This window comes from Tasmannia lanceolata, unplaced genomic scaffold, assembly GCF_043159265.1.
Source record: "Tasmannia lanceolata isolate RefF3 unplaced genomic scaffold, GAP_Taslan_0.1 ptg000025l, whole genome shotgun sequence".
NCBI classification, from domain to species: Eukaryota; Viridiplantae; Streptophyta; class Magnoliopsida; order Canellales; family Winteraceae; genus Tasmannia; species Tasmannia lanceolata.
Window position 1 is genome coordinate 1,723,949 of NW_027518702.1, and position 26,645 is coordinate 1,750,593.

Genomic DNA, 26,645 nt, shown 5'->3' on the forward strand with positions numbered 1-26,645 from the left:
CTCCTATGACAGTGCATTTCAATAGGTATTCGATGTTAAACCATTGCAGGTCCTTTCACAAGTAATGAGTTCCCTTTCCAAGTTAGGTCTTTCACAATAGCTTGGTGTGAGTTCAGGAATTTAGAATTTTTGTCGTTTAGGAGAGACTGCCTCAGGGTCACGGCATAGTTGGTTGAGAAGAGCTTCTTTCAAAGTTACCCAGTAGATTAGTTAGATGTGTAACTACGGGGGAGATTTAGGGAGAATGGTTATAGTTTTTTATTATAGAGGGATGAGTGTCATGGTTACATAGCAAAGAGAATGTATTCGATCTATATCCAGAGGAACTGCAACTCCAAGGGTTTTGGCTTGAGAGACTATGTCTTTCGCTTAAACCAGACTTAATCTGGATACTCCTGATTTGCTACTTTATCTCCTGGTGTGTGGGGATTACTTTAGAGCTTCAAAATCTGGGTTGTTATGTTATGACTTAATAGGGTATGGGTTAAAGAGAGGTTTCAGAAGGCAAAAAGTTGTATTTGGAGTTTTAAATGATAGGTTGTCACTGGTAGGAAGAAGGGAAGGAAAAGACATGTAACTATAACTGCTTATTTCGATGTTTTATTATGGGATTTGGGTATGCCCGGTCTGGTTCTTAATCATATCCTGTAATATAGGAAAGGACTCCTGGTCCCAACTGCTATTTTAATATCAATAAGATATGTCATCTTTCAACAAAAAAAAAAACTGTTGTAGGCAATATTTTTGCTTATGTAATCGTTTTTTAGCATGTATGTGTGCTTATTCTAGCACTTTCTAAAGTTTCATCTTAAATTCAATCATATGCGCATGTTTTTATACATTTCTATAATTTTACAAGACGTTCACTAAAATTCCCATCAGAAACTGACATGTTTTTAATTCCATCGTGACCAAAAAGCATACCGAAACAAAAACCGAAATCGAACCTGAAACCGTGTCGAATGACATACTCAAAGGTTTTTATAGGTATTGAAAGTCTAAGGCGTTTCATTTCCATTGAAAGTCTAACGCGTATTATTTTCATTGAAAGTCTTAGGTGTTTTATTTCCATTAGAAGTTTATTCTAAATAGGGCATTGTTTTTAGGAGTTTTAATTTCCTTAAAAAACTAATCCAAATAGAATTGAAATTCTATTCAAAATAAGACTTAAGGGGGTTATATATGTATTACTCTCTTTGTTTAAAAACAATTTTTGATTGGAATAAGGAGATTGGGTATAATTTAATGCGCAAGAAATTTGTTTCTTTTTGGTTCTTGAATTGGCAATAGATCAGTTCATGGGATTTCTTCTTGGTTTGCGTATTATTTTCCTGTGCAAGAATTTTGTTGTTTTTTGGCTCTTACACTGGCCATAGATTAGTTCAGGGGGTTTCGTCTTGGAGAATCTCCAAATCTTGAAAGTCTTGCTGTAGATTTCAGCAAGATTTTCCAATGATCAGATCCCAGGTTGCAATCAACCTTGATCTGGTTTCCTTTGGCTGCAAATTTCATATTCCTAGTTTATTTTCTATTTATTTTTTTGAATGGTATATTACTGGTTTATTAATTCATGAAAGGAGAGTTGTTGTTATCTTAGCAGTAAATTTCATGTTATTCCATAATTGGTATTAGAGTATCCATAGTAATTTTTTTCAACATCAATTGGTACCGATGCATCCATAGTAGATTTCATCTTCTGTATCAGTCACATATTAATGTTACCAACCCCGTGCAGAAAATATTGTATATACAGTGATAAAGATTCCTAAATGATGCTAAATCAGCCTCCCTTGCTTGAAGAAAAACAACCATATAAAACAAGAGGAAATTTATGAAATCAGTAAATGTTTTTAAACTATGTAACACGGATACTTTACTTGGAGACATGTCGACAAGGCCATTCACCAAAACCTTATCTATTTTTTTCTTCTTCTTTTTGGGTTACAAATCACAATTTTTGATGAAAATGATGACAAAGTTGATTTGTTTTTCTTCAAGAAAATCAATGCAAACTGATCATCACAGCGACTTCTTTGTCATTAAATAACAAGAATAGAAAGCTTTGGACCTCCAAAACAGCCAAGATACAAATATACAATTTTTTTTTTTTAAAAGATATTTTTCAACAAATATACAATTATGACAACAAAAGGAAAAAACTGAAAGAGTATAAGCTGACTGAAACACAACAATACCCCATAAATCAAACATGTTGACAAGCCAGGGATGAGATATAATGGAAGATTTCTTCTTCTTTTTTTCGTAGGTAAGCTGGGATCGAACCTACGACCTTAAGGTTGAGAAACAAAGCCTCAACTATTGAGCTACAGAGCCAACCCCTTTGTTTTTGTTTTTTTTTTTGGTATTTAAGCTCGGATTGAACCTCCGACCTCAAGGTCAAAGCTAGAGGCTAAACCCCTATAATAATGGAAGATATGTTATCATAGACATTAGTTCATAATTTCATATATGAGCTCTCTCTCTCTCTCTCTCTCTCTCTCTCTCTCTATATATATATATATATATATATATATATATATATATATATATATATATATATATATAGCAGAAGAGAAAATGAGAGAATTATTTGAATTTCTCCCAAAATTCTATGAGAATTACATATCACTTTTTTTGACTTTTTTTAACAAAGGCACCCATTCAACCCACATATTTTCAATCCTACCCCCTCCTTTATGCTTTTTAACAAAGGCACCCATTAAAGCCAAATAATTTCAATGCTACCCCCCTCCTTTATGCTTTTATAATTATGGAAACCTCTATAGATTGGAGGGCTAGGATCAGCCTATGAAAATGATTTTACGAGCACAACCTACTGATGTTGTGTTCCATCACATGGACGGTTTGGATCAACCTATGATGTGGTCCGTACAGTTCTTTGTCGGCCCGTGCATCCCACGTGCTTTTTTCCTAGTATATATATATATATATATATATATATATATATGAGGAAACGGTTCCTGCTAACGTTAGCAGCTAGCTAATGGAGCTGAAAACGTGCTTAGCCTAAGCATTAGCGTTAGAGTAAAACAAGGGTGGGCCACATTGTTGGGCTGAAACTAAGCATTCATTTGAAAGGCTCCATCATGGATGGGGTGTGTACCAAAAATCAGCTTCATGGGATCATCATAGGATGTCCATTTGTGGGTGGGGCTGAAAATGGACAGATATTGTTTGTCCACTAATCTGCCAATTTTTTCACCCCACAAATGGACACCCTAAGATGATCCAATGGAGTTGATTTTTTGTGGACACCCTATCCATGAAAGGGCCTTCCAAATGAATGCTTTGGATCCCCCCAACAATGTGGGCCACCTTGTTTTACGCTAGCATTAGCAGGTAAGCTTACCTGCTAACGTTAGCAGGAACCTTTCCTCTCTCTCTCTCTCTCTCTCTCTCTATATATATATATATATATATATATATATATATATATATATATATATATATATATATATATATATAAACGGTTCCTACACATATATGTAGATAAGTTCTCTACACACTAGCTTAAAATACAGTGGGGGCCACATTATTTGGGTGATCCAAACCATACATTTTTAAGGCCCTCAGGCCCTCACATAGATACTGTGTCCATAAAAAATCAGATCCATAGGATCATCCTCACCATTCGAACTGTGGAGGCAAAAAATGGACTAATTTGTGAAGGTTTAAAGACATCCATTTTACCTCCACAAATCGTAGGGTTGGGATGATCCAATGGATCTGATTTTTTGTAGACACCCTATCTATGTGAGGGCCTTTAAAATGGATGGCTTGGATCACCCAAACAATGTGGGCCCCCACTGTATTTTAAGCTAGTGTATAGAGAACTCTCTAAACATATGTGTAGGAACCGTTTTCTCATATATATATATATATATATAGAGAGAGAGAGAGAGAGAGAGAGAGCGAGAGAATAGTGTTCCTGCGCAGCTGCTCAGATAGCTTATCTCAGCTATCTGAGCAGCTGATTCAAAAACTCATGTGGCCCACATTTTTGGGGTGATCCAAAGCATTCATTTGAAAGGCCTTTCCATGGATAGGGTGTGTAGCAAAAATCAGCCCTATAGGATCATCTATACCCAATCAAAGGAGGAGGTGAAAATGGACAGACACTGACCATTTTTTCCCTCCACAAATGGCAGGGTTAGGATGATCCTAAAGGGCTCATTTTTGGTACACACAATATCAATGGAAGGGCCTTCCAAATGAATGCTTTGGATCACGCCAAAAATGTGGGGCCACATGAGTTTTTGAAGCAGCTGCTCAGATAAGCTAAGCAGCTGCGCAGGAACACTTTTCTCATATATATATATATATATATATATATATATATATATATATATATATATGAGGAAAAGGATTGTACGCTCGAGCGTACCAAGCTTATGGTACACTCGAGTGCCCAATCACATGGGTCCCACATTTTTTTGTGGTGATGCAAAGCATTCAGTTACAAGGCTCTATCATAGATAGGGTGTGTACCAAAAATCAGCTCCATTGAATCATCCTAACCCCTCCAAAAGTGGAGGGCAAAAATGGGCAGATTTGTGGTATGTCCATTTTGCCCTCCACAAATGGGTGGGTTACTCTCCGGAGGCCCACGCACCCGTGTCGGGTGCGGGGGCTCTTGGGTACTCTTTGGGTGCGTACCGAATATGCACCCAAACATCAAACAAAACTAAAATCCAGTTTGGGGGTTTGGGTACATATCGGGTGCGCACCTAGTTCGAATTAAATCCAAAATTACAGATTTAAAATAGAGGGGCTGTCCCAATTAACAAAAAGTGGGGTGAATATATCAAAATATCAATAATATATATATATATATATATATATATATATATATATATGAGAAAACGGTTCCTACACATATGTGTAGAGAGTTCTCTACACACTAGCTTAAAACACAGTGGGGGCCCACATTGTTTGGGTGATCCAAGCCATCCATTTTAAAAGCCCTCACATAGATAGGGTGTCTACAAAAAATCAGATCCATAGGATCATCCCAACCCTACGATTTGTGGAGGTAAAATGGATGTCTTTAAACCTTCACAAATTAGTCCATTTTTTGCCTCCACAGTTCGAATGGTTAGGATGATCCTATGGATCTGATTTTTTTATGGACACCCTATCTATGTGAGGGCCTTAAAAATGAATGGTTTGGATCACCCAAATAATGTGGCCCCCACTGTATTTTAAGCTAGTGTGTAGATAACTTATCTACACATGTGTAGGAACCGTTTTCTCTATACATGTGTAGATAAGTTATCTACACACTAGCTTAAAATACAGTGGGGGCCCATATTATTTGGGTGATCCAAACCATTCATTTTTAAGGCCCTCACATAGATAGGGTGTCCACAAAAAATCAGATCCATAGGATCATCCTAACCATTCGAACTGTGGAGGCAAAAGATGGACTAATTTGTGAAGGTTTAAAGACATCCATTTTACATCCACAAATCGTAGGGTTTGGATGATCCTATGGATCTGATTTTTTGTAGACACCCTATCTATGTGAGGGCCTTTAAAATGGGTGGCTTGGATCACCCAAACAATGTGGGCCCCCACTGTATTTTAAGCTAGTGTGTAGAGAACTCTCTACACATATGTGTATATATATATATATATATAGAGAGAGAGAGAGAGAGCGGTTCCTACACATGTGTAGAGAGTTCTCTACACACTAGCTTAAAATACAGTGGGGGCCCACATTGTTTGGGTGATCCAAGCCACCCATTTTAAAGGCCCTCACATAGATAGGGTGTCTACAAAAAATCAGATCCATAGGATCATCCCAACCCTACGATTTGTGGAGGTAAAATGGATGTCTTTAAACCTTCACAAACTAGTCCATTTTTTGCCTCCACAGTTCGAATGGTTAGGATGATCCTATGGATCTGATTTTTTGTGGACACCCTATCTATGTGAGGGCCTTAAAAATGAATGGTTTGGATCACCCAAATAATGTGGCCCCCACTGTATTTTAAGCTAGTGTGTAGATAACTTATCTACACATATGTGTAGGAACCGTTTTCTCATATATATATATATATATATATATATATATATATATCCCTTAATTAAATACCTAACTTAGAAGTAATATTAGATTTTGGTGAAATAATACTACATTTTGGTGATGTTATTGTTATTTGATTGTTCTCCAATTAAATTGTTTGAATTCTTTAACAAAATATTTAATTTTTTAATTTTTATAAATATATAATAAAATATAAAATATATTATATTCAACGTACCCCCCAACGTACCCGTATCCTTTTTTTTTTTAAATCACGTATCCACGTACCCATATCGTGTTGTACCCTTATCTGTGCTTCATTGGTTAGGATGATCCTATGGAGCTGATTTTTGGTACACACCCCAACTATGTAAGGGCCTTTCAAATGAATGCTTTGGATCATCTTAACAAAGTGGGCCCACATGTGATTGGGCACTCGAGCGAACCATAAGCTTGGTACGCTCGAGCGTACAATCCTTTTCCTCAATATATATATATATATATATACGGAAAAGTGTGACTACTCGGTCTTGTAGCTAAGCTTATCTACTCGGTCGGGTTAAATACAGTGGGGGCCCAACTTTGTTTGTAGACAAACTGTGTCTGTCCATTTTTTCTCATTTTCCCCTCCACTATTGGATGGGTTAGGATCATCCTATGGGTCTGATTTTTGGTGGACACCCTATCTAGGCAGGGGACTTTCAAATGAATGGTTTGGATCACCCAAACAATGTGGGCCCCCACTGTATTTAACCGGACCGAGTAGATAAGGTTAGCTACAAGACAGAATAGCAACACTTTTCCGATATATATATATATATATATATATATATATATATATATATATATATATATATATATATATATAGAGAGAGAGAGAGAGAGAGAAGTGTAGCTACACATACGTGTAGCTAACTTAGCTACACCAACGGCTTAAAATACAGTGGGCCCCACATTGTTTGGGTGATGCAAACCATTCATTTGATGGGCCCTCATATAGATAGTGTGCCCAAAAAATCAGCTCTATAGGATCATCCCAACCCTACAATTTGTGGAGGCAAAAATGGACGCGTAAAAACCTTCACAAATCTGTCCAGTTTTGCCTCCACAGTTTGAAGGGTGGGGATGATCCTATGGAGCTGATTTTTTGGGCACACCCTATCAATGTGAGGGTCTATCAAATGAATGGTTTGGATCACCCAAACAATGTGGGCCCACTTTATTTTAAGCCGTTGGTGTAGCTAAGTTAGCTACACGTATGTGTAGCTTCACTTAACTCATATATATATATATATATATATATATATATATATATGAGTTCTAGCTCACATACATTCTCTCTCTCTCTCTCTCTCTCTATATATATATATATATATAGAGAGAGAGAGAGAGAGAGAGAGACACACACACACACACACATGGAATATTTAAACATAATAAAAAATAGCGAGTAAATGGAGCTTTGTTGTAAATTTCGTTTCGTTTCATCCGAATGGACAAAACGTTTCGGTTTCATTCCGAAAACGGAACTAAATCCCCAAAATTCCGTTTCGGTTAAAACTTCGGTCATTTTGGACGAAATTTTCCGAAATCCGGAATTTTGTCCAAAATGGACGAAATTCAAGATTTCATCCGAAATTACTCATAACGGCTAGTTTTGACTCTCTCTTTTTTGCAGAAATTACCACAATGCCCCTGTAACGGCTATTTTGGCATTTTTTACTATTTTAGCCCCAAAATGAGACCGTTTATAGCCATTTTATAGCTGTTGGGAAGAGTATTTTTGTCATTGCCACTTATGCAAGCCATTAAACCTCTATAAATACCCCTTTCTCCACCAACTTCTCCGCCTTCACATACATCGTTCATTCCTTCTCTTTTACACTCTCACTTACACTCCTCTACTAAGTCTTCTTCAACTATTATAATCTTTAATCTAAGCCTATTTTGGAGCAAAGGGAAGGTTTACAACTACAACACCACTCTACAAATTTCCAAAGGCTTCAAACTTCAAGTGAAGGCTACTTTCTTCAACTCAAGTTCACGGGTTTTGATTCTCCTCTAAAGGCTTCAAGTTTCAGGAAAGTAAAAGCTTTTGTTTCCATTTCTTTTCTTTCATTTCAAACTTCATTTCTCCCCTTCTTCTACTCTTCTTTCATTACAAAATGAGTGGTTCATTACCTTCTGGAAGACCATCCTCTATTGGTTCGGCATCTGCTAGATCGGATGACCCGGCATGGGCTTACGGAACATTGGTTCCGGGTCAAAAAAAAAAAAAAACAAAGTAAGTTGCATATTTTGTGGCAAAGTCATATCGGGTGGAGGTATAACCCGGTTGAATGAACATCTAGCGGTTGTTCCTGGTGAGGTAGCAGCACGTCAAAAAGTGTCTGAAGATATAAAATACCGAATGAATCAACTCTTATAGGCCGTTCGGATAAGCGGATTTTAGAATCCGGGATTTCTTCAAAATTGTAGCTAAGAGACGAGAAGAAGCAGACCAGCTGTCGTTTTGACTCGTTTTTTACTTCTTCCATCAGCAAGAGAGTAGCAGATCCTCCCATATTTCCAGGTTTTAGAAATCTTAGGATGCATGAGAGATTTTTAAAACCTGAATTTCTAACTTAAAATCCAAGAAACGCTGCCAGGACAGCATACAACACCTTGATGATGAACCCTCTTTTACACTGTTTTCAAACTAAAAACCTGAATTCTAAAATCCGTGTATCCAAACGGCCCCTTAGATTCAGAGAGAAAAGAAAGGGCTAGGAAGAACGTATCCAGAGCAGAGATTGGTGGTTTTTATGGCACACCAGAAAAAGAAGAGGAAGATGAGCAAGAGGATGGGGAAAAAGACATTAGCACTATACCAATGACTCGGCGAAAGAGAAAGAAGTTGTTGTACAACCAAGTGGTACAAAGAGGAAGAAGAATGGAATCACAGGTGTGATCAGGAACTTTTTTGCACCACGAACAACCCCCGGACCCCAGCCAAGCATTAAAAGTACTTTGGCAACCAACGAAACCATAGATAGGGCAAACATGGCGGTTGGCATGCTTTGCTATAATGCCAACCTCCCTTTCAATGTTGCCAATTCACCTTTCTGGCAACCTATGTTCGATACTGTGAATGCCGTGGGTTCGGGTTATAAGGCACCTGCTTATCATGATTTAAGGGGGACCATTTTAAAGAATACAGTGGATGAAGTAAATAGCTACTTGGAGGAGTTTAGGATGTCATGGAGATCTACTGGCAGCATTATGGCTGATGGATGGACAGACACCAAACAACGTTCCCTAATCAACCTTTTGGTGTACTGCCCTAAAGGAGTATTATTCCTAAAATCCGTTGATGCATCTGGCATAGTGAAGAGCCAATGGAGAGAAGGTTTTTTCTAATTGTTGTGTTGAGATGTGTTTGATGAAGCTATTTTGTTAAAAAAGACTACAATATTATAGCATTTTTTCAAAGATGAAACGGGCTTTCGATAACGTCTGGAATTTTGAGCTACAAAATACAGACCGAGAATCTAACATTATAATTATTAGCAAGCCGAAAACAGACGAGTTTCACCATTTCTGTCATAACTCTCAAAATACTTTGAAATTTTAAGTGTCGTTTCTTTCGTTAGAAACTAGACTTCGAAAATATAGTATCCTAGTGAAGAAAAACAAAACGAAAGGAATAAAAATCTGACCAATTCTGGAGGAAGGGTCGCAATGTTGTTGTCAGACAGATCAAGCTCAGTAAGAGAGATTAAATTCTTGAATTCCTGTTTGCCAAGAATAAAAAACAAGTTTTAGTCTCTAATAGAAAAGAATGTATATGCACATGGGAACTTACAACATGATGCTTGAAAATGAGCAGTTTAATTATATTTATTGGCACAGCTTCCTAACTAGTTTAGGCAATTTTTGAAAATTCGTACTCCACTTGGAAAATTTTACGAAGAATCAGAAGAGTCGATGAAAAATCATCTACCTCGATCATCTGATTGAACTATAAAATTGAAGTTTGAACTCCGTCCTGGCTGCCTCACCAAACTGGGTTGTCTCGGCCAAGTTAAAGTCAAGCAGAAGGATTTTCATTATAGAGTTCAGGTTTTAAATTAAGGATGTCATTTACCTTAGGTATTGATACAAGAGAATTCTGGCTCAAGTCCAATATCCGCAGTTTTGGTAAGCTTAATAAATCCAAAGGGACTTCACGCAGCTGCATGCGCCTGTGGAGTTAAAAAAAAAAAGCAATTTACAAAAAAATGCATAGATGTAGAATAAGTCATAGAAAATAGTGGTTTCTCATTCAAACCTCAAGTAAAGCTCCTGCAACTCGGGCATACTAGAAAGTGCAGAAGGGTCTGGTAAAGAAGATGCATTATAGCTCAAATCCAGTACTTGGACTTTTGAGAGACTTCTAAAGCCATCTAAAGGTATCTGTGAGCACATAAGTCCAATGAGACCTCTGAAGAAACATAATTGAAGATAATAGTAGAACTGGATCGCAAATAATAAGAATTTTAGAATATTTTTTACAGATTTAATAGGAATATTAATAATATTTACACATGTGAAGAATTACGATCAGGCTAAAACAACTATATTCTAACTTTTTTCAACGCAATTCTTAGCATTTCTATACAGAATTTCCAGACCAACATGGATAGCAGTCTAGTGTTAGTCTTAGTGTGTCAATCTGTAAGATAAACTAACTTTGAGTTTGAACCCATTAACAATCATGAAACCTATGCCTGTTACATTTGTAGTGAATTGGGTGATGAATGATAGTTTTGGGCAAATAAGATTCAAGTTGGACTATTTTCCATGGGATTTCGATGGAATTTTGGGATCAACTATAAAACGTAGGAATTTTAACAATATATATATATATATATATATATATATATATATATATATATATATGAGAGAACGGTTCCTGGTGTCGTTACCAGGGAGCTTACCTGCGCACGTTTTATTAATAACACTCCCATTGGCTGGTGTTACGTGGGCCCCCTACGATATTAAAATCGAACTTGACCAAAAATAAACGCCTCTTTTTTCTCCAAACAAACCCGTCTTCTCTACGCTCGTCCTCTCTGCTAGGGTTTCAACCATCGTCTCTTGGTGTCCTAGTTTCTCAAGCAGGATCGAAGTCGAAGTCGAGCAAAGAATACAAGAAAAAATTCTATCTTTTCGAGGGTAAACTCTGTCTCCGTCTCTTTAGCGCCTCTTCACCGAACGGCAGCACATCTCCTCTTCCAGGGTTTCAAATCTCAACGAACCTTCTAGGGTTTTAAATATCCTCTTCTACGAAGGAAAATCTACTGGTCTCCTCTTCTATGAAGGGTAAATTCCGTCTCCATCTTTTCTGTGCTTCTTCTTGTTGTTTTTTTTGTGGGAATTTTTCTTTTTGGGTGTCCGAAATCAATTTCCTTCAAGCATTGTAACATTTGCCTTAAGTTTTTGTAAATCTGCCATTTTGTTTCTACATTTGCAATTTTTTGCGTTTTTTGGTTATGTTCTTTCATCTGTATCTAAATAGAAAATTCTGGATCAATTGAAAGGGATTTGTTTTTTTTTATCAAGGTGATTTTGTAATTTTTTTGCCTTGCATTGATATTTTTAGCTATTTTCAAGTACTTTTGCCATATTAGGGAGAGTCGAGTTGGATTTATTGGATATATTGGGAGGAATGCTGTCGATCTGCGGTTTTGTGTGATACCCTACGGCCCTGTTTGTTTTGGATTTTTATAACGGACTCACAGTCTGTTTTCAAAATTTAAAACAAACTGGGCCTAAATGTGGCAAAAATGAGGCATGTGTAATGTTAGCCTAAATCTCTACTTTTGTTTTGTGTGATTCCTTGAGGCCTTGTTTGTTTTGGATTTTGGATTTTGATAACGAACTCACAATCTCTATTCAAAATTTAAAACAAACAGGGTCTAAATGTGGCAAAAAAGAGGCCTGTGTATTATGATTAGAGAAATACTAAAGTCTGGAGCTGCTAGTTGATACTTTTCTGAGCATGTTAAATTCATTTTGTCCTTGTGGTCCCCATCTATGCTCATCTGTTGATGGATGGTTTTTTGTTAAGGTACTTTAAATGGATGATTCTTCATTTCAAGGTTATGGGTTTCCTGTCCCAGAAGCTGCTGGACAGTCATCAGGGTTTGTTGATGACGCTGGGTTGCAATATTTCGACATGGCAATCAATGATATAAAGGCAGATGGGTTACTTATGGGTGACGAGGGGGTAGATCTAAATGAAAGTAAATTTTGTAGAGGTTGGTGATGATGTGAATGGAGAGGAGAGTATAGAGAATAAGCCGTTTGTTGGCCAGGTGTTCGAGCATACAACTTTTATAATGCTTATGGGTTGGTTCAAGGTTTTGGAATACGAAGATCCACTACAGCCAAGTCGATAAAAACAGGAGATGTGATATCTAGGAAGTTTCTATGCGCCAAGGAAGGAAAGAAAGATCCTAATGACAAGAGAATGACAGGTAGGGAAGTGAATGAGCGCCGCATTGTGAGAGTGGGTTGTGAAGCAAAGATGTTAATAAAACTGAGAGATGGGAAGTGGAAAGTGACAGTCTTTCAGGACATACATTCCCATGAGTTTACCTCCCTACTTAGAAGAAGCATGCATCGTTCATACAATGAACTCCATAAGACAGTAAGTTATAGGAATTTGATAGATACTTTTCATACCATGGAGATGCGGCCTTCTGGTATTGTTAAGACCGTTAATGTTCTATCTGATGGAGCATCTGGTCTTTTGTCAGCAGGCCAAGTGCAATCCCATTTGAAAGTGAAGAGGAAGAACAATATGGGCCATAATGCTGTCATAGTAGCCAACCAACTGCAACAGAAACGAACAGAAGATCCGGACTTTATTTTTTGCTCTAGAGTTGGATACGAGTGGTTCATTGAGATAGATGTTTTGGGCTGATTCGAGGGCTAGAGATGCTTACGATGTTTTCAGTGATGTTATCGTATTTGATGTGACGCACAGGACCAATAGGTATTCGATGCCCTTCGCACCATTTACAGGAGTCAATCATCATAGGCAATCTACCATGTTTGGTTGTGCACTCCTAGCCGATGAAAATGATGATACCTTCACCTAGTTATTTGAGCAGTGGCTGATATGCATGCATGGGAGAGCTCCAGGAGCTATCATTGCTGATATAGACATTGCGATGCGAAATGCTATTAGGACTGTCTTCCCGAATACTCACCGCCGATTTTGTTCCTGGAACATTAGTAAGCATTTAGTTGAGAATGTTGCAACCATGCGAATACCAGGCAGTGACTTTCCGAAGGATTAAGATCATTGGTATAACACGACTGAAATAGAAGAATGTGAGAAAAAATGGCTGAAATTGGTGGAGAAGCATAACATTAAAGAAGATGATTGGTTAGAGAAAATGTGGGAGGTAAGGAGACATTGGGTGCTAGTGTATTAGAGACATACTTTCACTGCAGGCGTGACTTCTAGTCAGCATATTAAAAGTATGAACGCTTTCTTTGATAGTTTTGTTAACCAGAAGACTTATCTGCAAGATTTCTTCACTCAATATGAGAAAGCGTTTGCCGAGCGTCGAAAAAAGAAAACAGAAGAAGATTTTAAATCGAAAAATTCTGAGTGGACAATGAAGACAAGTAGCTCATTGGAAAAGAAGCCTGCAAAAGTCTATACAAGGACACTATTTGTCCTATTTTTTGTTGTGCTTGATGCTAGTACTCTGTATTGGAATAAGAAGTGAATACTAGCACAGACTACCAATATAAGATGTAACGCTCAGGAATCTCAAGTAAACGCTTCTTATCATATATGTTAAGTATATGTCTGCATAATATTCTTTTAGTCTCAAACATCACACAATCACAGGTGGCACATACATCGTCGGCATCGTTATATACAACCGTACGCCCTTTTATCGTATTTACATCAATACCCTTGCGTACTACATTGTAGCTTGTCACGTTGCCATTTTTACTGCACTTCTTATTCCAATACTGAATACTAGCATCAAGCTCAGCAAAAAATAGGGCAAATATTGTCCTTGTATAGACTTTTGCAGGCTTCTTTTCCAATGGGCTACTTATCTTCATTGTCCACCCAGTGTTTTTCAACTTAAAATCTTCTTCTGTTTTATTTTTTCAACGCTAAGCAAGCATTTTCTCTTATTGAGTGAAGAAATCTTGGAGAGAAGTCTTCTGGTTAACAAAACTATCAAAGAAAGCGTTCATCGTTTTCTCGTATTGAGTGAAGAAATCTTGCAGATAAGCCTTCTGGTTAACAAAACTATCAAAGAAAACATACATACTTTCACTACGCTGGCAAGAAATCATGCCTGAAGTGAAAGTATGTCTCCAATAACTGGCACCCAATGTCTCCTTACCTCCCACATTTTCCCTTACCAATCATCTTCTTTAATGTTATGCTTCTCCACTAATTTCAACAATTCTTTCTCACATTCATCTATTTCAGTCGTGTCATACCAAAGATCGTAATCCTTCGAAAAGTCACTGCCTAGAATTCGCATGGCTGCAACATTCTCAACTAAATGCTTACTAATATACTAGGAACAAAATTAGTGGTGAGTATTTGGGAAGATAGTCCCATAGCAATTCGCAACGCAATGTCTATATCAGTAATGATAACTCCTGGAGCTCTCCCATGCATGCATATCGGCCACTACTCAAATAACTAGGTGAAGGTATCCTCCTCACCGGCTAAGAGTGTACAACCAAACAGGGTAGATTTCCTATGATGATTGACTCCTGTAAATGATGTGAAGGGCATCAAATACCTGTTGGTCCTGTACGTCATATCAAATACGATAAGATTGTTGAAAACATCGTAAACATCTCTAACCCTCGAACTAGCCCAAAACATTTATCTTAATGAACCACTCGTATCCAACTCCAGAGGAAAAAATAAGTCCGGTTCTTCTGTCGTTTCTGTTGCAGTTGGTTGGCCACTATGATACCGTCTTTGGCCCATATTGTTCTTCCTCTTCATTTTCAAATGGAATTGCACTTGGTCTGCTGACAAAAGACTGGATGCTCCATCAGATAAAACATTAACGGTCTTTACAATACCAGAAAGCCGCATCCCCATGGTATGAAAAGTATCTATCAAATTCCTACAACTTCAAGCCTTATGGAGTTGATTGTGTAAACGATACATGCGTCTTCTAAGTAGGGAGGTAAGCTCATGGGAATGTATGTCCTGAAAGACTGTCACTTTCCACTTCCCATCTTTCAGTTTTATTAACATCTTTGCTTCACAACCTATTGTCACAATGCGGCGCTCCTTCACTCCCCTACTAGTCATTCTCTTGTCATTAGGATCTTTCTTTCCTTCCTTGGCGCATTCAAACTTCCTAAATATCACATCTGTTTTCGTCGACTTAACTGCAGTGGATCTTCGTATTCCAAAACCTTGAACGAACCTATAAGCATTATAAAAGTCGTACATTCTTTCGAACACCTGGCTAACAAATGGCTTATTCTCTATACTCTCATCTCCAGTCACATCATCACCAATCTCTACAAAATTACCTTCATTTAGATCAACTCCCTCGTCACCCATAAGTAACCCATTGGCATCTACATCATTGATTGTCATCTCGAAATATTGCAACTCAGCGTCATCAACAAACCATGACGACTGTCCAACAGCTTCTTGGACAGGAAACCCACAACCTTGAAACGAAGAATCATCCATTTAAAGTACCTTAACAAAAACACATCCATCAACAGATAAGCATAGAAGATGACCACAAGGACAAAATGAATTTAACATGCTAAAAAAAGTATCAACTAGCAGCTCCAGATTTTAGTATTTCTCTAACATAATACACAGGCCTCATTTTTGCCACATTCAAGCCCAGTTTGTTCGAAATTTGGAAAACAGATTGTGAGTCCGTTATCAAAATCCAAAACAAACAGGGCCTTATGGAGTCACACAAAACAAAAATAGAGATTTAGGCTTACTCTCCCTCACTCCCTTTACTTTAATATTTCTCTAATCGTAATACACAGGCCTCATTTTTGCCACATTTAGGCCCTGTTTGTTTTGGATTTTTATAACGGACTCAGAGATCATTATCTACCCTATTACATAAGGCCCTAGAGCATGCCTCCCAATTCATCCAATAAATCCAATTCGACTCTCCCTAATATGGCAAAAATACTTGAAAACAGCTAAAAAATCAATGCGGGGCAAAAAATTACAAACTCACCTCAATAAAAAATTGAATTCCCTTTCAACTGATCCAGGATCTTCTATTCAGATACAGATGAAAGAACATAACCAAAAAACGTAAAAAAATTGCAAATATAGAAACAAAATGACAATTTTACAAAAACTAAAAGCAAAGGTTACAATGCTTGAAGGAAATCGATGCGGACACCCAAAAAGAAAAATTCCCACAAGAAGACAACAAGAACAAGCACAAAAAAGATGGAGACGGAGTTTACCCTTCGTAGAAGAGCGTAGGTTTTCCTTCGTAGAAGAGGAGATTTGAAACCCTAGAAGCTTAGCTGAGATTTGAAACCCTAGAAGAGGAGATGTGCCGTCATTCGGTGAAGAGGCGCTGAAGAGAAGGAGACGGAGTTTACCCTTGAGACGACGGGATTTTTTCTTGTATTCTTTGCTCGACTTCGACTTCGATCCTGCTTCAGAAACTAGTGCACCAAGAGACGATGGTTGAAACCCTAGCAGAGAGGACGAGCGTAGAGAAGACGGGTTTTTTTTGGAGAAAAAAGAGGTATTGTTTTGTTTTGCTAGAGTTCGATCTCAATATCGTAGGGGCTCATGTAACACCAGCCAATGGGAGCGTTATTAATAAGACGTGCGCAGGTAAGCTCCCTGGTAACGACACCATGAGCCGTTCTCTCTCTCTCTCTCTCTCTCTCTCTCTCTATATATATATATATATATATATATATATATAGATATATATATATATATATATATATATAGATATATATATATATATATATATATATATATATATATGAGGAAAGTGAAGCTACACCGGCCTGGTGTAGCTAACTTAGCACCACCGGCTTAAAATACAATGGGCCCACATTGTTTTGGTGATCCAAACCATTCATTTGATTGGCCCTCACATAGATAGGGTGTCCACAAAAAATCAGCTCCATGGGATCATCCCAACCCTACAAACTGTGGAGGCAAAAATGGACAAATTTGTGAAGGTTTTTACACGTTCATTTTTGCCTCCACAAATCGTAGGGTTGGGATGATCCTATGGAGCTGGTGGACACCCTATCTATGTGAGGGCCAATCAAATGAATTCTTTGGATCACCAAAACAATGTGGGCCCATTGTATTTTAAGCCGGCGGTGTAGCTAAGTTAGCTACACCGGCGGTGTAGCTTCACTTTCCTATATATATATATATATATATATATATATATATATATATATATATATATATATACACACAGAGCATAAGAGAAAAGGAGAGAATTATTTGAATTTCTCCCAAAAATCTATGAGAATTACACATCACTTTTTTTGACTTTTTTTAACAAAGGCACCCATTCAACCCACATATTTTCAACCCTACCCCTTCCTTTATGCTTTTTAACAAAGGCACCCATTCAATCCACATATTTTCAATCCTACCCCTTCCTTTATGCTTTTTAACAAAGGCACCCATTAAAGCCACATAATTTCAATCCTACCCCCCTCCTTTATGCTTTTTTAATTATGGAAACCTCTATAGATTGGAGGGCTACGATCAGCCTATGGAAATGATTTTACGGGCACAACCTATTGATGTTGTGTTCCATCACATGGACGGTTTGGCTCAACCTATGATGTGATCTGTACAGTTCTTTGTCGGCCCGTGCATCGCATGGGGTTTTTACTAGTATATATATATGTATGTGTGTGTGTGTGTTTGTGTATTTGTGTGTTTGTATGTATGTATGTGTTAGTATATGAAACTAGTGCGTATAAATAAATGTATCTATTGTAAGGAAGTTATTTTGAAGGGTCAGTTCCAGAAGTTCCTCTATGAAAGTTCTTTTAGTGTACTTCGAGAAGGACATTTAAATAATGTTTATAGTACAACTACAATATAATCTAAAAACAAATGTAATTTACCTGTGCCAGAGGATTCTTGTCCAGCTTCAAACATGAAAGATTAAGAAGTGATGCAAAAACTGCACCTGGCCACTCTTTTATCTTGTTGCCAGACAAAAGCAAAGTCTGCATATTTTGGCAGAAATAGAAGACATTCACAAACTATGTCTGTTTTAATAGCATAAAACTAATTTTTTTATTAACCTGGAGTGAGGAACAGGAGGAAAGCTCATCAGGTAGCACTTCAATTGAATTCCTAGAAAGATCGACTTTTACAACATCATTTGATTCCCATACTACTGGTGGAATACTGCTTAAGCCTAACCCGCCTAGAGAAAGTTCCTGCAGAGAAAACATACAGGAGAAATGATCACAAGTGAGCAAGCAGTCAGATAAAGGGAAATTAATTTTTTACAAGAAATAAATAGTGAGAGACAGACCTTTGAAGAGATTGATAATCGAGATGCCATGGCAATCTGATCATCATTCATGGCAGTGGTAGCAGATCCAGACACTGCACAAGAAAACCTACTTTTATAATTTATAAAAAAACATAGTGTTTAATTATCAATGATAAGAACCAATTTAAAAAAAATATGGATCTGGAACGGAAACCAGACTTTCAGTTTCTAAGTTAAACTTGGCTGATCCAATGAAAAAGTTGATATTGTAAATGACGTCAAATGAATCAATTGACGAATTGCCCCTTTTTTAACGGCAAAATGTATTTTTTGTCAGAAGTGGGATTTGAACCCACGCCCTCTGAATTGTCCGTTTTCTAAAAAAAAGGAATTTCAAAGAGATGAGGACGGGTTATTCACATTTCATTTGATGGTCAGGAGCAAATTGAAACTAAGCAGTGGTAATTCTAAAGATCCCTTGAAAGATATATCTTGTGTCCGGTAATGCATGGTCTAACTCTGCAAGAACTTCAAATCATTCTCTTCAAGCTCATCTTCTTTACGATAAATGATCTGCTTGCCCCGAAATGACCTGGCCCAAAGCCTTCCCCACAAATATATTGGAAATGATACATTGGGATGGATGTAAAGCTAAGCAAATTGCTCCTGCTCCATAGCGTAGCGATTCATACTACCAGAAAGTGTCGCGAACCGGCAGACAATAGAGAGTCAAGTCAGCCGATAGGCGCAAGCAAGCATAGCGTAGCACATAGAGTTGCCCCTACCCACCGACTTGGACTATAAGAAGTCGGAATGTAAATCCAGCATGCAGGGCGGGTAATCTGAATTTATCAGAGTTGGGGCCCATATAACATAAATAAGATGAGGCTCTGAAGCAAAAGGCAATGGATAGGCCATTTGAATGTTCCTATTTCGTTTTGGGCACTGAATGCCGGCACATTGATCACAGCAACCACACTAAATCAAATGTTTGAAGTAAGCAAGCTCCATAGAGATACAATATATGGGAAAGTAATTATAAGTTACAAAAATTAATTACTAGATGCAAAAATACAGTAATCAGTATGCGGAATCAGCTTACCTTCATCAGCTGAGACTCTACTTTGCAGATGCTTCAACAAAGTGGCTGTAGGTCCGTTTACCAATGAGCTGTGATAAAAAAATTCAGTCAACTAAAACATCCAGACCTAGAACCCAAAGTAATGATCAAGCACTGAGAGATGCAAGTTCCACTTCACACCTTCGAAGAGTCCGCAAAGGATTGCCAGTAAGCAAAAGCTTCCTAAGCGTAGTCATCGTGCCTAGAACATGATTGAAATGTTCATCCCAACATGTGAAAATCACGTAAACTTGTCCTTTCAAAATAAAGAATTCTTCATTATCATAACCATGAAAAAATCATCATAGTCATCCAAACATTTGTAAAAGATTAAGGACGGACACTACCAAGCTAGTAATTCCATGAGGCAAAACCAAATAAGTAGACTATAAGTGGGTGAACTGAAAGGTTCTTTTTTTTTTTTTTTTGAAAGATGACATTTTCCATAAATATTGAAAGAGCATTCGGGAACAACAGTCCCAACCTGCTTTTACAAGATATTAGTTGGATACCGGGCATTCCCGGGCTAGTACAAGAAGAAAAGAGTAAAATGTGTCCTTCCAAGGATCAGGCCTACACTACCCTTCCCTAATGAACAAGACTAATTACAAATATGATACTAATTTGAAATCCTCCCTATTAGCTCCCGCCTTAGCAAGGCTGTCAGCCACCTCATTCGTCGATCGCTTGCGGTGTTCAATTCTCGGCTTGACTACCCGCATCAGATCCAGTATTTCCGCAACAGCGTCCTGCAATTTCCAAGGACCTTTTGATGTTTCAGACGCCCAAGCTACCTCGTTTGAGGAGTCTCCTTCCACTATCAGGGGACGTTGGTCGTGTTCGAAGGCCCACCGCATGCCAAAAAGTAAGGCTCTAACTTCCGCCTCATTAGCATCACATATACCATACGGTTCCAAGTACGTCATAATCATCGTCCCAGATGTTCCATACTATGGCATAGGGGATTGTTGCCCAGAGATTTCGACCCATGTCACCGAAAGGCCCTGAGCGCCATCCGAGGAGAAGAGAGTTAATAGATTCAGGGCAAACCCAAGAAATCCCAAAAGCTCCAAATGTTCTTATCCATAAATAGTATGTGAATGGGCAATGCAGCATGAGATGATGCAAAGTTTCCTCATCTCGGTGGCAGAGAACACACGTACTCACTAGACTGAAATGTCTTTTCTTTAACTGATCACAGGTGTTGATTTTTCGGTGTATCAGAGTCCACCCAAAAGCCACCACCCTCGGGGGGGGGGGGGGGGGGGGGGGGGGGGGGGGGGGGGCTAGGAATATCCAAATAAGCCTCACCGGAGATTGTTGTCCCGCGTTTACAAGCGTAAAGAAAGATTTGGCGGTGAAATCCCCATTAGACGCCCGGATCCAAATTCGTTCATCTTCCTTGAATTGGGAACAATATGTCGATTCTATGACCGATAGGAGTCTCTGCAAATCATGGATCTCCTCATCCTTGAAATTCCGACGCAAATGGATATCCCAAGCATAGTAGTGATTGAGCACACCATTGATCCAGCCAAAATCATACATTAGTTCCTTTTCCCACTTTGAAGCGAATTGCTTGTTCGAAGTCTTCTTTAACGGAGCATATTGATTTCCAAGCTCCTGATCCCTTCCTCTCGATGGCTTTTTGATGTTCCAATCCCCCCATTCGAATCCATATTTCAATCCAGTGACCCGATGCCATAGAGCCGATTTCTCGATACCGTACCTCCAAAGCCATTTTCCAAGTAACGATTTATTCCGCAATCTGATCTTGCCAATACCCAGGCCCCCATTCAGCTTAGACTGTGTGACTTTCTCCCAGCTAATTAGATGCCATACTTTCTTTGAATTACCATCTCCGTCCCATAGGAAATTCCTCTACAATCTTTCGATTGCCAATGCTACCTTGACCGGGATTTTGAACAAAGACATGACGTATACCGGCATGTTGGATATTGCCGCTTTTTATTAATGTTATTCTCCGCCCAAGAGAGATGTATTTCTTCTTCCAAGTTGCAAGTTTCCTTTCAATTCTTTCTACTACCGGGTCCCATTGGGCAGCCGATGGAACACCGAAGCCTAAGCGTAGGAATAGGTAGGAAACAGGAAACGTCCCAGCAGAACACCTAATCGACATTGCCAATCTTTGCACCTCTGTCTGATCCAAATTAATTCCCAGAAGCATGCTTTTGTTGAAGTTGATTTTAAGGCCCGAAGTAACCTCAAACCACTTGAATATCTTCATAATATCAGGAATGGCCTAAGAGGTGTTTTGAAGGAAAACTAGTGTGTCGTCCGCGAATTGAAAGCAGATGATTTCTTTCACCTGAAGGTCCAGCTTGTAGTCCCCCAACAAGACCCATTATGTTCGCTTTTGTCAACATCAGACCAAGGGCCTCAACCACCATTATGAACAGGTACGGGGCCAATGGGTCTCCCTGACGGATACCCCTTGATGCTTTAAAGAACTTTTCCGCTAAGCCATTGATAATTATTGAGAAAGAGTTAGATGCTATAAGCCCTCTAACCCAAGGAAGCAGAATTCGCACTTGAAGGTGGGGATTCGCGATTCCCCGAACCGCGAATCTGAATCGTGATTCGATTCGATTCCCAGATTCTGGGGAATCCCGAATCGATTCCATTGGACTCGCGAATCCTAAATTGGGAATCGCGATTCTGTTTCCACCGGAATCGCGATTCTGGAATTGTAAATACGCGTTTTATGAAAATAAAATCTGCGGTTTTTATTCGTATGGATTCGGGAATCACATAACTTAAAACCGCGATTCCCATTTCATTAAATCCATTTTTTTAGTAATGGGAATCGCAAATCCCAACTTTTGATGGGAAATTACATTTATGGTCATTTTTTAACAGTAAGGGGGGTATTTTGAGTGGGGTTTTTTTTGTAATTTCATTTTAAAAGCTAATAAAAGTCAAAATCCTAAAAATAAAGGAAAAAACCAACTTTTCTTCTTCTCCTCCTCCTCACTGCCGCCCCTCTCTCACTCCCCTTCTCCTCTCTCACTGCCGCCCCGCGATTCCCGCCGGCAAAGAAGAAGAAGAAGAAGAAGAAGAAAGAAGAAGAAGAAGAAGAAGAAAAGCCGAAAAGGTATGTATTTGATATTTTTTCCTTTTTTTAAAAAAAAAACTAAAAAAGGGATGGGTTTTCTCATTTCTGTGTGGGAATGGTTTCTGTGAGAAACCATTCTCACACAGTTTCTATGAAATTGTCGGTTTTTTTTAATGGCACTCCTCACTTTATTAAAAAGTATGGCATGGCCCGCACCATAGGATAATCCAAACCGTCCGATCTATAGAAGGTTAGGATCAACCCTCTATGGATCCAAACCGTCCGATGGGCCACGGCCTAAAAAGGTTTTTGCCCCAAAATTAATTTACATAGGTTGATCCTAACCCTCCGATCTATAGAGGGTTAGGATCAACACTCAAACATTCAGATCGGAGGGTTAGGATCAATTTTATGGAAATGATTTTTGGGGCCCAACCTATTTAGGCCGTGGCCCATCTAATGGACAGTTTGGATCATCCTGTAGTGTAGGCCATACCATACTTTTAAATTTTTAATAAAGTGAGGAGTGCCCGCATCAAAATAAAGTAGTGCTTTTGGGTTGGCTACCATGTTTGGGTTTTGGCCGTGGCCCATCAAAATACATTTGGGTTTGGCAGTGGCTTTTGGCTACTAGTACTACCATGTTTTAATATTGCACAACTGACTGACTGAGTGATTTTTTCAAAAGTACAGTGGAGCCCACTTGATAGGATGATCCAAACCATTCATTTGGTTTGGACTTTGGACTTTGGAACTATACTTGGCTCATCCTAAGAAGTTGCCCCACTGTCCTTTTTGAAAAAAACTATACTTGCCTAAATAGGGGGCTGATGGATGATCTTGTTAGTGGCACTAAAGGTGTTGCAAATTGATATTCCTTAGATGAGATGTGAATTTTGATTCCAAAAATGTTTACTGATTCAAAATTACATTTAGGAATTTTAGAATTTGAGAATTGAGTTTGAGTTCAAAATTGAATATTATTTAGATTGAATGAGCTGATTGTACCATTGTGCAAAAATATTTTTATCAAATATTGTTTATGATTGAATGTGCTGAATTGCTGATTTTTTGTCTCCAACTCAAATTGAATGTGCTGAATTGCTGATTGTAGCATTGTAGTTGTACAAAGTACAAACTCAATTTGTCTCTAATTTACGGTGGGCCTATCTTATTAGCTTATCTTTTGAGCTAATAAGATATATTGTTTATCATTTGTCATTTGATAATAGTACGACTGTACGAGACTACATACGAGCCTACGTGGGGCCTTTACGAGTGATGGCGAGCGGAATGGCTGAAGTCTCCAACAATGGTTTGCTGGCATGGATCCATGGGTTGCATCAAGTGGAAGGAGTTAATCTTGGCACGGTGGGTCTATGCAGCTTACGCAATATTGCCACTATCTGTGTTGATTGGGGTTTGATTCGTGCCGCAATCAGTTGTTGGGATCTAGATTTGCATGTGTTTCATTTTGGAATGCAAGAGCTTTGTCCGACTCATGAAGATATTTGCATGATGCTCCGCATTTCTCCTGATGGTCCCATGTTCAAGCCTTCCTTTAAGGAAGGCTATGATAAGGCATTGAGCCGTCTGATTGGCGTGCCACAGAAGTCCCTAGGTCACTACCGTCAGGCAAGTAGTTACTTTGTGCATAAGCTAGTACAAGTCTTTTCACCAAGTAGAGAACTGGATATGGAGTATCGCCGTTGCCGTGAAAATGCATTAGCATTATGTGCTTATCCAATGTTTCTCTTTCCGGGCCGATTAGAGTCATCAGACTTGATTCCATTATATTTTGTAGACTTGGTTGATCAAGTTCGCCAAGGTGCAAATCTAGCTCCTACTGTCTTAGCGGAACTTTTTGATAGCCTAGATAGTGCTCGCCGATCTACTGGATCTGAGTCTGACTTCTCGGGAAGTTCCGTCATTCTTTATGTAAGTATTGGATGATTTATTAAAAATGCTTGAATGATGTACTTAGTTATGGGTAATTATTATTTCTAACTTTTTTTTATTTAGGTTTGGCTAGTGGAGAGATTACGGATTTTGGCTCCACCACCTTTGCCAAGACGAGCCTGAACGAGGAGTTTTAATACTCGGGAGGTGTTGGTTTCATTCGATGATCGCGACAGTTGGGCTATATGGCTTGAGGGTCGCGAAAGTAAGGACATTGAGTGGACTCTCCCATGGGTTCCCATTTCCTCTGCAGTCCTCGAGACTTCTGGTCAGAAGTGCGTTCGGATAATGGGGTTCCAGAGCACTTCCTTTTACTCGCCTCTGCGGATCCTCCGACAGTACTTTGGACCCCAACATCACATAGCGATGATGGATGTTTCGGTACCGGATTCCATTCGCCCTCAATCCTTGAAGATGAGGACAGTGAATGCGATTGATAGAGACTGGAATCGGCGAACCATCGTTGTCGTTCAGAACAACCCCACCTCTGGAGAGGTGAACAATTATTTTTGGGAATGGTATGGGACTGGTGAGGCAAGTGGTGCTCCTGAGTCAAATGCTGCTTCTAGGAGCAATGCAAGGGGGTGATTTATTTGTATTTTGATGATGTATTTTGCTGAACGGGTAACAAATCTATGTAATAGTTAATTAGTTTATTACTATTTTGTATTCTCAAATAGGGCTTATGTAATGGTAGTTAACTTTATTGGATATAAATCCAATGGATTCGACACTGCGCCACGGGAAACCCAACCCTGACCCTACCCCTGCAAAATAGTGAATACCCTCGGGAATTCCCACGTAAGACGGTCTGTTGGATATAAATCCAATGGATTCGACACCGCGCCACGAGAAACCCAACCCTGACCCTATCCCTGTAAAATAGTGAATACCCTCGGAATTCCCAGGTAAGACGTTCTGTTGGATATAAATCCAATGGATTCGACACTGCGCCACGGGAAACCCAACCCTGACCCTACCCCTGCAAAATAGTGAATACCCTCGGGAATTCCCACGTAAGACGGTCAGTTGGATATAAATCCAATGGATTCGACACTGCACCACGGGAAACCCAACCCTGACCCTACCCCTGCAAAATAGTGAATACTCTCGGGAATTCCCATGGAAACCCAACCCTGAGCCTACCGCTGCATACCCTTGCATGCATGCATGTAAGACACTCACAGTAGAAAATAACTATCATACTATTCAAATATTTTACAATTTCATTTTGTCAGAGGCAATTGAGGAAAGATGGACGAGACTGTCGACCAAGAATTTCTAGGCCAAGGTGTAGGTGATGATGACATAGTTTTTGAAGGGGACCTAGAATACAACTATGATGAAGAATATGTAGAAGAAGATTATGACGAGGACATAGTGTTGGGTCCGAACGCAAGGTCAGCGACAGTTTTATGGTCACATGTAGTCAAAGGAAAGAAAAGCTAGCAAAGGACATGGGGGAACCAAAAAGTGGAAATGTAAGCACTGTAAGAAGGTTTACACTGGGACTTATACAAGGGTGCACGCACACCTTGTGAAAGCACCAAGAGGTCAAGGTCAAGGAATAGCATATTGCAATGCAGTTGCAAAAGACAAACAATTACAAGAGCACATCAGAAGCCAAGTCCAAAGAGCGGAGAATTTACCTGGGAGACTGCCACTGAAGAAATCACGATTAGACATGCTTGCCAAGTCTTCCAGCTCTGCTGCGACTTCTTCAAGTAAGGTTGGTGAATCACCAATTGGCAAGTCTTTTAGAGCAAAGGATAGAGACGATGTTGATCATAAAGTGCTACGATTTTTGGCCGCCAATGGGATTCCCTTTAACGTCCTCCGATCTCCATATTTTCAAGAGATGATAACTGCCGCCAATTTTGTGCCTGAATACAAGTTGCCCTCTTATGAGAAAGC

General features: G+C 38.9%; 1 protein-coding gene across 4 annotated transcripts in view; it reads right to left on the reverse strand.

Annotated features, from left to right (window-relative positions):
• LOC143857953 (plant intracellular Ras-group-related LRR protein 6-like) overlaps positions 1-26,645 on the reverse strand; it is a 66,028-nt gene that overhangs the window by 7,874 nt on the left and 31,509 nt on the right. Inside the window, exons 12-20 of one of the 4 annotated variants that reach the window (XR_013238817.1) lie at positions 19,838-19,952; positions 19,679-19,746; positions 18,616-18,689; positions 18,380-18,517; positions 18,197-18,301; positions 10,359-10,483; positions 10,176-10,272; positions 10,032-10,093; positions 9,748-9,822 (exon numbers count right to left, since the gene is read on the reverse strand). Coding sequence is in view for 3 of the 4 variants with exons in the window: in XM_077368517.1 (XP_077224632.1) it covers positions 9,748-9,822; positions 10,176-10,272; positions 10,359-10,483; positions 18,197-18,301; positions 18,380-18,517; positions 18,616-18,689; positions 19,679-19,746; positions 19,838-19,952 (797 nt within the window). In the remaining variant the exon portion in view is untranslated. The remainder of the gene's footprint in view (positions 1-9,747; positions 9,823-10,031; positions 10,094-10,175; positions 10,273-10,358; positions 10,484-18,196; positions 18,302-18,379; positions 18,518-18,615; positions 18,690-19,678; positions 19,747-19,837; positions 19,953-26,645) is intronic. The other 3 variants (XM_077368517.1, XM_077368518.1, XM_077368519.1) reach the window with 3 other exon arrangements.